At 42.0% G+C, this 13,007-nt stretch overlaps 1 protein-coding gene across 4 annotated transcripts in view; it reads left to right on the forward strand.

Annotated features, from left to right (window-relative positions):
• Positions 1 to 4,494: 4,494 nt before the first annotated feature.
• Phactr2 (phosphatase and actin regulator 2) overlaps positions 4,495 to 13,007 on the forward strand; it is a 120,902-nt gene continuing 112,389 nt past the window's right edge. For all 4 annotated transcript variants that reach the window (XM_059272724.1, XM_059272726.1, XM_059272725.1 and 1 more), the window contains exon 1: positions 4,495 to 4,597. In XM_059272724.1, the coding sequence (XP_059128707.1) occupies positions 4,552 to 4,597 (46 nt within the window). In that variant the 5' untranslated portion in view covers positions 4,495 to 4,551. The remainder of the gene's footprint in view (positions 4,598 to 13,007) is intronic.

Here is a 13,007-nt window from a genome sequence, read left to right on the forward strand (position 1 = left end):
GGTTGATTTCCTGCTCAGCCTAGCATTTGTGGAATGTGATCACTTCTTTTTTTTTCCCAATGCTTAATACCACTAGAAAGTCCAAACTTGTGAGTCTTAGCCAGGATTCTCGTTTTGTCTGCTAACACTCGTGTTCTCTCGGAATTCTAAAGTTAAAGAAAGCGGAGTTAAGCGTCAGCTGCATGCTGCCTCTACAGAGTAACATTTTAAGATGTAGTACACCGGTTACACTTGCAGAACTTCAACCCCAAAGTGTAAAATCTAGAAAGCTGCCTGTTTGCCTTTAGTGGTCACAGCTTCCTAAGGAGGCTACCACCTCCTGTGGAATGTAGCCGTGTTCTGAAAGAAATAGAAAGTTGTACAAACAAAAACAAACAAACAAAAATAAATAAATAAAACTGCAATGTAGTCTAATAAAATAAACTCACTTGAAAGCTGGAAAATTTTTGCTTACTAGGTTTTAGTTTCTGGGTTACAAATATTCTTTTATCACATTATTAAAATACACATGTTAAAGCATTACCACTTAAAAATATACAGGTGTGCTCGAGTGACTCGTAGACTAGGGGAGAAAAGCCTGTTCTCTACTTTTTAGTAATCTTGACATAGTAAGTACATGGAAAATAATGATCTAAAATGACCCTTTCAGACAATCTTTCAGTTTCCCTTGTAACTTCTAAACATTGTATCTTGAAAACAGATCATTAAAAGAAAAAAATTCTCCTTGGAAACTCATTAAGTTTAAATTCTCTCCCTTCGCCTTAAGAAAGCACTTGCTACACTTCCCATTAGCCAAGGAAATGCCGCTAATTGCTTAAATTTTCAGTCAAGTTCAAAATAAGGATGTATGCTAAGACTCTTTGTAAACTTGCACATGGCCATTTTCATAGTTGTTCCCGGGCCACTGTGATTCTTGTTACCCATCTAATTTCAGGGGGCGCGGGGAGCGTCCATTTAACTCTTCTCTCCACCATGAGCACCTACCTACCTCCAAGTTCTAGAGTCACACAGTGGCCATGAGCAGATCTTATGGATCTGAGCAAGACATACACCCAGGATTAGGACTCATGGCATCTGAGTTCTTCCCTCTCTATGCTCAAAACTCTCTGCCAGTCACCAAATTGTATCTGCAGTTTGGACCCTGGGCCTCCTAGGAAAGGACTTTTTCATAAGTCTAGGTTGGTAAAGGTTAGGTTGAGGTCTGCTTTAATTTGCCATAGTGACTTCCATCAATGACAAGTACAGTTGTCACTTTGGATACCCCAGATGGCTGAGTTTAATAACGCCCACAGCAGACAAGCCAGGCAAGGCTGAGTGATGGGGGAAAGTGTTTGAAAACCTCCCAAGTTCAAGGGCTTGCTCCTGGAAGCACACTCTCTCCCGAGGGAAATTCTAAGAGTAAATCCCCTCGATTTCATTTCTTCCTGGAAGTAAATGAATAAATCACAGTTCTTTCAAGGATTGAAACGAGACTGTGCCATGGAAAAAATCAGTAAATGCTATTCTTCTATTTTTAGGAAGGTTTAATATAAGCAGCTCCTCAAATCCAGTCATGGGATGATTTAATGGCAGCATGTGGTATGGGACAGAAGTGCTGAAGGTAGCTGGTGTGCTGAAGGCAGCGCCTTCTGGTTCGGAGTCAACTTGTTCCATTGCAAGCCGGGTGACATCAATTTTACAGGTTCCTAAATGGATCTTGTGTGCCTCCCTCCCTCCCTTCCTCCCTCCACACCAGTGCCCCCAATCCACTGTTACATGTCTACCACGATGAGTAAAAGATCAGTTTAGAAATCCAGAGTGAAGTTTGGGGCCAAAGGGACCAATGTTGAGGAAGTGTGTGCAGGTGACTTCCTCTGATGGGCACTCACCTTTTCTAGCATCTTTACAAATTCCCTAGAAAGAATAGTCTGTAGATAAATGCCAGTTGTTTGGATGACATTAAATGTTCCTAACATCCACTCCAAACCCATGAGAGCAACCCCGACTGTTTGTGTGAGCTCAGTAAGGCAGGAATGGGGCATCTGGGAAGGAACTTAACTGGAAATACTTTTGTTCTTGATAGTGTCTTACATATATCTCAAACTGGCCTGGATCTTACGTATAGCACAGGCGGGCCTGGAATTCATGGCAGTCCCCTCTGCCTTAGCCTTTCAAGTGCTGGGATTTCAAGTGTGAGCCACCATGTCTAGTTTGAAAATATTCTTCTTGTATTTCACTTTCTAATCTTTATGTTTTGACCTCAAAAGGGGACTTGTGAGTCTGTAGGCTTTTTCTGTGTGCCCTGGCCTAAGTTCTCAGCTATGATAAAAAGGTCCTTCAAACACTGAGCCCCAGCAGACATTCTGGAAGCAGGATGTCCCATCCTTGTAAAGGAACGTTGGAGCACACTTCCTGTAGTTTGGTTGATGTGCTTCCAGGGTAATGGAACGGGACTGGAAGAGTTTCAGGGAAACATGTGTAACTTGATCACTGGTTATTACAATTCCAGATGAGGCCAAGAAGTATATCAACCACTGAATCTGGGAAAAATCTTAAACAGGTAGATATGGATGTGTTAAGCAAATCCTAAAAGAGAACTAGAACCATAGAGCACCCTTTCCCTGCCCCCCCCATAATGCTTGAAATAAGACTTTGTAGAAGGAAAAAGCTCACTATTGTTTCCCAACGAGAAGAAATAGTGATAGCAAAAGACATTGTACCAGAGTTTAACGTTTATCATCCTTAAAAGCTTCTATTATGAACTTTCAATGGGCAGGATTTACTGTGTTTCCCCTGAACAATGACTTCCTTTATCAGCGAAGCTCTGCTGGTGGCACAATAGCAAGATATCTCCCCTCTTAACGTCCACAAACATTTTGCTTGTTTGCTTCTTAAGGCAATTCAAAGCAAAGGAACGGAAGAACCAGCAGAATCAGAGTTCACTTTCACTGCTGAATTCCCAGATGAGGTGTGTTCTCAAAACACAAAGCTGTGTGTACTCCACGAGGAGAGGCAGTGTTGATGTTACTCTCCTAATTAGAACTCGCATTTTGGTGAAGTCTTTCGGTTTCATTTTAAAAATTGGGATTTCTTGAATTTGGTGCATACCTCAGTCACAGAGGGCCTGCCTAGCGGGCAAACAGCCCCAAGGGTTCAATTACTCACACCCGCCCCCCCTGCAAATAGTTATAGTTGCTTAACAGCTTTTTAAGTAAAAGAACTTCCCACCAAAGGAGAGGGGCCACTTACTTAACTGTGATGTTAAGCAAGTGTCTTTCAAAAAACCAAAGCAAGATCCCACTGAGCTCGATCATACACACATTAAGGAAATGTGATTTTTATGGTTAGAATATTAAAACAGATATCTTACAAAGGCTGTACTGAACAACTGTTTTTATATTTCAGAGTTGTTTAGGATAAACTATAAGATGAAAGGTGGCATAAGCAACATAAATATAATGCACTTTTTAATGAAATATGTATATTCAGAAAGATATGCACAAATCATAGTGTATAGCTCATAACACCCTTCTGTTCGATGTAACATGTTTATATGCATACACATTCACGCACACACATATGCATGTATATATACTAAATTTAGATCACTCAGCTTGCTAACTATTAGCTGTAATCGCAAAGCTTTTATCTGTAGTCATAGTTTTTAGGAACTTGAGACTTAACAGAATATTTTGGGGGTGTTAATTCAACTTTGGGGGCACAATAGTTTGTCAAATAAATTAGTGTTGTTGTTATGGTTATGTCTACCTTTCGAGTTTTTGTAAACACCTTACTTTACGGTGATTCTTTGGAGATATAGGGGAGGTGAGCAAGCCAGAGTGTTAGGTGGTGGAGTCAAGTGTATATATATATGCTCAGTTGATTTCACACCTAAGTCACCGTGGACATGACTGACCCGTGTTGTCTAACCCAAAGCCATTAATTCTGTTTTGTTTTGTTTTGATGGCATTTGTTGAAGAGAAGATAATTGTTGGAGAGAGGAAAACACTACGCAATGCCCTGTCTAATGGCTCCGTAATGCTGCTAACAATATAAGGAAGGAACTAAGTTTAAAGAAACAAATTTTCCTAAATGAAGTACCAGTGGCTGAGTACTTCAATGTTTTTTTTTTTTTTTTTTCTCAGACTAGAGGACCATTTGACACTGAACCTTGACAATTAAAGGGAGTATTTTGATAGCTCTCCTGCCCCAGGGGGTGAGGGCACCCAGCCCCTGGGTGCAGCTGGACCAACACTCCCCCCCCCCACCCGCCCCTGCTCTCCCCTCTCCTCCGCTCCCGGTCGCCCTCTCCCCCCCTCTTTTCTCCCGGTGACCCCTGACCCCAGCTAATCTGCATAGAGGAATGACAGGCATCCGCTGGGCTGGATCGGGCCGCTGCCAGGGTTGGGCGACCCGCGCGCACGGGGGAGAAGGTGCGGGGCAGGCGGGCGCGGGCCGCGATGAGCGCGCGGGAGGCCGGCGGCGGCGGCGGCGGCGGCGGCGAGCGGACGGGGGCGCGCAGGAGCGGAGCGGCCCGGTGAGGCGGAGGCGCCGCGGGGACGGTCACCCGCCATGGGCCAGACCTCGGTGTCCGCGCTGTCCCCGCAGCCCGGCAGCGGTGAGTCCCGGGCCAGGCCGGCGCCTTCAGACCCCCGGTTCCAGGCGCAGGCCCCAGCTCCGCGCGCGCGGGCCCCGGGCTTTTGGTGCTTCTCCAGATTTTGAGCCAGAAAGTTCCGAGAAACGCCATTTGCGCACGAGTCTGTTTTCGCAAAGGCGAAACTTCGAAGCGCAGGGGAAACTTTCCCGCGGGCTCCCCCCCACCCCCTTTCCTTAGGCTTGGCGTTCGAACAGACTAGAACGGAATTCTTTCAAGCTTGTCAACTGATTTATGGTTTGTTATTCGGAGCATAAGTGCGGCTTGCTTTCCCCCTTTCCTGGCAGGACGCTGCATATTTAATAACTACCCCCCAAAAAATGTATAATTGGTTCAGATGATACTTGTTTTGTTTATGTTACACACATAAGCCATAGCATTTAGGGAAGCCTGTGTTTTGAGTGGCAAAGTTAGTTTTATGGAAATGTAACGTTTCAAAGTTACAGTACCCTGCTTCTTTTAGCTGTTTTCTTAAAAAAAAAAAAATGATGAAGAAGGAATGAAGGAGGTAAGCAGGCTGGTACTGTCCCTGTGTATAGGAATAAACAATTGTTTGGCGACACATCATTGGATAATGAAATAAAGCCACAAAGTATTATTTTGATACTTTCCCATCAATGGTTTCTAAACCACGACCTTACAGAGGCCACTGAGTGGTCTGGTGGACTCTTAGGTTTTACAGACATCCACAGGATCTCATGGAAAGGAAATGACAAGGCACAGAGGAAGGGTTGTAAGGTATTCCAGGATGTTTGAGCAGAGTTTGACCATCTCATCCCCTCTGCACGAGTTTGTGTGTGGGGTGCAGCTTCGTTCCTTGGAACATCGTAAGCATTGCTGAGGTTTAGGTTAATGCCCCCAAAGAATGACCTCTGCAAGGGAGAGGAAGACAAATGCAAGAAAGCCTATGCTTTCCCTTATTAATGATGATATGGCCACATTGCTCTGGACATCAAACGACTGCTTGTTGATGGCTTCTGAGTGATATTTGGGGGGGGGGGGGTTGATAGGGCATGTTGATTAGAGTCTTCATTATAAGATTATTTGGCACAGATGAAAGTGGTTTTCTTTTGTCTCTTTTGAAGTAGTGTGATAGTTTCCAATGAAAGCAAGGGTTGTGTTGCTTGCTTGCTTGCTTGCTTCTTCACTAGCAAAGATAGAATTGAATTGTTATTCCAGTGCAGGTAGTATTCGGGAAGTACAGTCCTGACTTTAGTTCTTTCCCCACAAATTACTGCTAGAGTGAATTATGGAAGAGGAAAATTTCCCTTTACATAAATCATGGAATAGTACTTAAGTGAAGTCTAAGAAACAAGCAAAATCCTAGAATGTGGCCATTCTACCTCCTTTCTAATATAAGGAGGAAAAAAGGGGGGGGGAATTCTGAGTGCTTGTAACATCTATGATGTGAGCAATCGTAGGGAGAGACCAGGCAGTCTGTTTGAATAAAAAGTGACTCTTGGTCGTGAAAGATATTTTAGAGAACTCTCCTACAAAGCACATTGTATTTAAATTGCAGGTTCTCGGTTCAGATTCTCACAACTTGGTGTAACTGAAATGGCTAACCCATGCTTCATGAATGGAGGTGTTGTCAGGAAGCAGCGGTGGTTGGGGTGGGACAGTGAGGTTTGTTTTCTCGTGGTATCCGCTGAAGATCTCAGTTAGCGGAACCCCATTTCCCCATTGTTTCACCAGTACGTTCTAAACGACAGCGAACGAATCAACAATAACAACTAGACACAACCAGGTGTGGTTTGCTGTAGTCCGATATCTGCTCTGGTAGTCTGAGGATGGAAGCCCGGTGCTCTTGGCTTCTTCTCAGCTGCGTCACTGGCTTTTCAGGTGAGGTTTGATCTCAGCCATCGGTGGTATAAGTTTATAGTGGCCACCGGAGATTATAGTGCATCAAGAAATTCTTATCATAGATGCTTAGGGGGGGCAAAACCTGTTCGGGGAATCTCTGGCAACAGGTTCCAGAGTTCATATTTACCACTTGGTCTGAGGTTTTGTAAGAATCTACATTGTCACCAGAAATCAGCTCCCCCCAGCCCCCACTTTTTGACTTCAGGCTCTCCTGAGACTTTCAGCTCTGGGCTATGTCTAGTTTGGGGGGATCTAGAGGATCATTAATAGCTATTTCTGAGAACAGGGAATTATAAAAATAGTTTTATCGACCTATAATTCACAAGCCATAGCATTTTCCCATTGAAAGTGTACAGTTCATTGTCTTTGGTGTGTTTGGCTTGTGGAACCATCAGTCCCCATCCGCTCACTCTCTTCCCTGCTGATACACAGGAATCTACTTTCTATCTTTATGGATTTGTTTATCAGGGACGTCTCATGTGAATTGAATCATGATGTGTGTATTTTTTATGACTGGCTCCTTTGAGTGGGTGTAATGTTTTCAAGAGTCAACGGAGTGGGGGTGTTTGTCAGTATTTCACTTCATTTTATTGCCAAATAGTCGGATTCGCCTTTCATCGTGGTTGTTTCTACTCAGCCGGCTGCTATGAACACCACAGCTTGCACTTCATGGAGAAGTTAGTGGAGGTGTGTTTTTATTTCCCTTGAATCGATAAGTGGAAAGCATTGCGGAGTCACTTGATAGGTTTAACCTTTTAAAGGGCTGCAGTTTTCCAGGGCAGCTTGTTGCCACCTTCCCTTTAGCCGTGGATGAAATTCCAGTCCCTTCCCATCCTTGCCTAACACTTATTATTGTCCATTTTTGTGTTAGCCATCCTTGTGGATACTGATGTACTTTCCTCTACTTTCTAAAGGTGCATATGATTTGCAGGTATTTTCTCCCACCCTCCGGCTTGCTTATTCCCGTGAGTGGTACAATTCAAATCTCACATTTTAAAAGTCTTGATGATGTCCTGTTAATTTTTCATTTGTTCTTGGTTTATGGTGTCATGTCTTAAAAAATATTGCCTAATGAAAACCAAGAACACTTATGGCTTTGTTTTCTTCTAGGGGTTCTTTAGTTTTTCGATCTTATCCTTAGGTCAGTGATACATTCTGTGAGTTAATTTTTATGTATGTGTGGTGGTGCAGTGTGGGATTTCAGCTTCACTCTCTGGCTTCTGGGATGTCCAGTTGTCTCAGAACTCCTTGTTCAAAAGGTGATCCCTTCTCCATTGAACTGTTGTGGCTGGGAATACAGGTTAGTGATCAAACACTTACCCAGCATGTCTGAGGCCTTGAATTCTATCCCAAATTCGGGAGGGGGACGTGGGGGGGGGGCTGCAGTGAGAGAGTCAGTTAATGATCTGTCATAGGAAGTCTGTTGACTGTATACTAAGGGTTTATTTCTGTGCTCTGTTCTATCCAAATGTCTGTCTTTATGTCAGAATCACACCGTATTGCTATAATTTTGTAGTGGGGTTTTGAAGCTGAGAAGTATGACTCTCCTTCCTTGATTCCTTTCCCTTTGTCTATTCCACCTCTCTTGTCCCACTTTGCATATGAATTTTACCATCAGCCCGTCAGTTTTCTTATAAAAGCTGAGACTTTGATAGACTCCATGTTGAACCTGTGACTCAGGCTCAATAATATTGCCATCTTAAGATGAATAATAATTTAGTCCATGTTGACAATGTCTTTTCGTTTATTTAGATAGTTTAAATTTCCCTTCTACTGTTTATATGCAGATATGTGCAAGAGTGTGTGTGTGTGTGTGTGTGTGTGTGCACGTGCATGTCCACATGCATATATAGTGGCTAAAGTACAACCTCAGTTCTTTAAAAGGTCTGTCAATCCTTTTTTTTTTTTTCCCTTTTGAGACCTGGATACCTGACTAACCTGATGATTGCCAAGTAGGCCAGACTGGCAAGCTGTTGAGCTCCAGAAATCTACTTGTCTCTGCTTCCTTGGTGCTAGTGTCCTGCCACACCTGACACTTTTTATGTGGCTTCTGAGGACTGAACTCCAGTCTTTGAGCTTACAGAACAAGTACTTTACTGACCGAATTGTTTCCCCGGTGCCTCTTCCCACAGTTCTGTAGTTTTAGTCGACATTCATTTCTTCCTTTGTTAAATTTATCCTATCTTTCTTTTTGTTTCTGATGCCATTATAATGTTGATTTTTATTTCATTTGAAGAATTGCTAGCATTTGGAAATATAAAGCTCTATCCTTGTATATATCTTGTACCTTGTTGAACAAACTTATTCCTGATGGTTTTTTTAATGGATTCTTGGTACATTTCTATCTTTAAGCTCATACTATATATATGAGATCTAGATACAAGGTCATATGTAAAGAGAGACATTTTACTTCTTTCTTTCTGGTTTGAATGGTACTTTCCTTTTCAATAGAGAATCTCTAGTCCAGCGTCAAATAAGAGTTAGAGAAGAGGACCTTTTTGTCCTGTTGCTGAGCCCGAGGCAGGGGATGGTAGCTTGACAGACACTTGACGGGATACATAAGTGAGAGGTCACAGACTCTGCTTGAGTACCTTTATCAAAAGGTTCCTCACTATTCCTAGTTTATGAGTGTCTGAGGGTCTCCATCCTAAAAATGTTGGGTTTTGTCAATGGCTTTTTCTTTCTCTATCAGGATGTTTGTGTGGACTTCGTTTTTTATTTTATTAGTCCAACATGTGGCATTACATTGGTATTGGGATATTAAGCTAACCTTGCCTTCCTGGGATAGATTCATTTGGGTATAGGATGCAGTCTTTTTTGTGTAGTGCTAGATTAGGTTTGGCAGTGTTTCCTTGAGGATTGGATTCTTTGTTTCTAAGCAGAGGCCAACTAGGCATGCCTTCAATTAAAATGGTTCCTGTATTCTGTGGCCTTGTGCCCAGAGCAGGGCATGGTACACTGAACACAGGAAGTATTTGTTGGGTATATAAATGAATCAACAAACAATATTCTCAATGAAGAGTTTGATGACTTTAAGCCAGTGATTATATGAATGAAAGGTATGTATTGGGTTTTTTTATTCTCTTCTTTTTAACCTCAAGAATTATGTTAGTCTCCATTGTGTGAAGGGTAGTGTCTTAATCTAATAACCATCTCTTCTTCATCTTTTTCATCCTCACCCTATCTACATTGTACCATAGACCTGTTCTCTGTAATTCTGCCCAGCCTGTTAGGTAGAGAGGTCAGGGGATGCCTTGTCCCATTTTTAGGAGACAGGAGAACAAGTGAACAAAGTGTGTGGGGTCATGCTGGACAGTGATAGAAACGCTGTCTACCTGTGTTTCTAAGTTTCCAGGTTTGATTGAAGTTCCTACTTTAGCTATTCTTCATAACCAAATATAGGAAGAAAACACAAAAATAAAAAGAGTTTGTTTCTTTAATTAAAATAGTGTGCACATGGTCAAAAGTCAACATGACCTGATGATTTAGTTAAGAATGAGTTGAAGTTTCTTCTAGCCCTACCCCCAGTCCTGCTTTCTAATTATAACCCATTATGAACACTGATTTTCATTCCACAGTCTTTTTTAAATGTATCTTTATCAAAACAAACAAGACTTATTGTACTTATTGCTATGTCCTTTGGATTTTTCATGCACTATGACTTGAAAATATGGCCATACTAATTTCTTTAATCTTGCAAACAAGTGATATTTTATTATAAAATATATAAAATTCCTTTTTAAAAGAAACCTGTATTTTTATACTATGCTCATACTTTTATGTATTTTTGGGGGGGTCTTTTTTTAAGATTTTTTTTATTATTATTATTATATAGAGTGTTCTGGTACAGATGGTTGGGAGCTGCCATGTGGTTACTGGGAATTGAACTCAGGACCTCTGAAAGAGCAGCCTGTGCTCTTAACCTCTGAACCATCTCTCCAGCCCACATTTTTTTGGGGTTCTTTTACTTACATGTACCATTTTGAGCAATGTTGAGCATCCTTACCTGAGTAGTTTGAATTATAAGTACCAGGAAAATCCCCACAGGAGAATTTCTTGCTCAGTGATTGTGTGTGTGTGTGTGTGTGTGTGTGTGTGTGTGTGTGTGTGTGTTTTATTTTGACAGCCTTTATCAAACTGTTTCTATTGAAGGCACCTCACTGTGGCCGCTCACTGTGAGAATTGCTTTCCTGACCTTTCTCACTGTACTGTCTATCTGGTGGGTCTTTCCCCATATACTTAGTAAGAAATAGAAGTCACTCCTTCTGAGTGGGACAGTCTGCAGACTTAATACATGGGATGGTGCTGTGGGATGGTCTGTATGTCAAATTGCTCTGATTGGTCAATAAATAAAACACTGATTGGCCAGTGGCCAGGCAGGAAGTAGATGGGACAAGGAGAGAGGAGAATTCTGGGAAGTGGAAGGCTGAGTGAGGGAGATACCACCAGCCGCCGCCATGACAAGCAGCATGTGAAGATGCGGTAAGCCACGAGCCATGTGGCAAAGTGTAGATTTATAGAAATGGATTAATTTAAGATGTAAGAACTAGATAGCTAGAAGCCTGAGCCATTAGGCCGAACAGTTTAAGCAATATAAGTCTCTGTGTTTACTTAGTTGGGTCTGAGTGGCTGTGGGACTGGCAGGTGACAGAGATTCGTCCTGACTGTGGGCCAGGCAGGAAAACTCTAGCTACAGGATGGTAGCAGGAACTCAGTACTCATTCAGTTTCTGTGTAGATATCCATGTGCTGTGATGATATACAACTGAGCATGACCACAATGTTCTGCGCAAAGAGTTTCTGACAGTTTTTTTATAAACTGTGTGTGGGGGTGGGGGTGGAAATGCTCCTCATTTTGATAGTAAAGTTGAGCATTTGAAATTCTTTGTTTCTGGCATGGCTATTTGTAGCCTTAGGATGGTTCTCTGGTTTCCTACAGATTTGAGTATGAAGGTGATTGATGAGCATTGTGGGCTCATTTGATTTGTTTGTATCTGACAATGACTATTTTGAACTGGAAGTTTATTTATAGTATTTTTATAGGACTATTTTACACTTCATGGAGTCAGATTGATTAATTCCTTTCTTCCTTTATGAATCAGGGCTCCCTAACAGAAGCCTTCTTTTGCTATTTGATCTCTGTGATTTATTCTGACTTATGATGAAAAGATGTGGTCTTGTGAAATTCTTAAGTATCTGTAAGGCTGTCTCCCCCTCCACCCCTGAAAAACAACAAAAATACAGATAAGTTTTATCATCAGCAATTTGAAAGGGGAGTCATAGAATTAAAATAAATATTTGTATCATATATGGAAAATCATGACAGTAAGAAAAATAAGGACACAGGCTTTTCGTTTTGTTTGTTTTGGTTAGTTTGGGTTTGGTTTTTTGAGACAGGATTTCTCTGAGTAGCCCTGGCTCTTCTGGACCTCACTTTTTACACCAGGCTGGCTTCGAACTCTCAAAGATCCACTTGCCTCTGCCTTCTGAGTGCTACAATTAAAGGCATGCACCACCATGCCCAACTGAACAGGCATTAAAAAAAAATTTACCCAGTATCTGAAATCACAATCTCAGTATGGGCCGAGACCTGTTCTCAACACTGGAATTAGCTCACAGCATCCATATGGGGCAACTAATAGTGCTGTGTCTCATTTTATCGATGAGGAAGACTGAAACACAAAAATAACTGGTCTGGGATACTTATAAGAAGACACATAAGAGATCGGTTTCCATATGAAACTTTAAGCAATAAGTGGGGAAAAAAAAAAAAGGTTGAGGGGGAAGATGCCATTGATCACCTAAAGGATTGAGCCAAGGTTAAAATGAACAATTACCAGGGAAGGATTGTCTTGTGATAATTTAAATGAGTCCATGCTACCAAGAGAGAAGTGCGAGAATATATATTTAAAACCTTACGAGGTGCCTATGCCCAGACCTAGCAGTTATACTTGTAGCAGTATTTTCCAAAGAAATGCATTGCTCGCTAGAAAAATCTATCAGGCTCCACATTGGAAGTAGCCTAGGAGTCAAATGCTAAGAGATGTATGGGACTGACTGAGGTACAGCTATGATACAGAAAAGCCCTTTACGGCCTGGAAAGCTGGCACAGTGGGTAAAAGTGTCACCCAAAGTATGGGGACCTGAGTTTGATCCCTAGAACCAATGTAAAAGCCAGACCCAAAATGGGAATGAGAGCACGCGTGTACACACACACACACACACACACACACACACACACACACAGAGTCACTTTTCGAGAGTCTAAAAGTACTTTTTAAATGATGATCATCAGGATAAGTGTCAACATATGAAAAACGGTTTTCAAAGTAATCTGATACTTCCTAGAGGTGGTGTGACCACCACGGCCTCTTCTCATTTAGACATGGCCAAAGCCAAGGTCTCCATATCTGCTGACCACATGGAATGTCACAGGAAATAGAGGCGTAAATTGACCCAGAGACTGTATTTACTTTTCTCCAAATGCATGGACTCCCAACTTGAAGCTCGTA

The sequence above is a fragment of the Peromyscus eremicus genome, chromosome 8b (genome assembly GCF_949786415.1).
Source record: "Peromyscus eremicus chromosome 8b, PerEre_H2_v1, whole genome shotgun sequence".
Taxonomy (NCBI): domain Eukaryota; kingdom Metazoa; phylum Chordata; class Mammalia; order Rodentia; family Cricetidae; genus Peromyscus; species Peromyscus eremicus.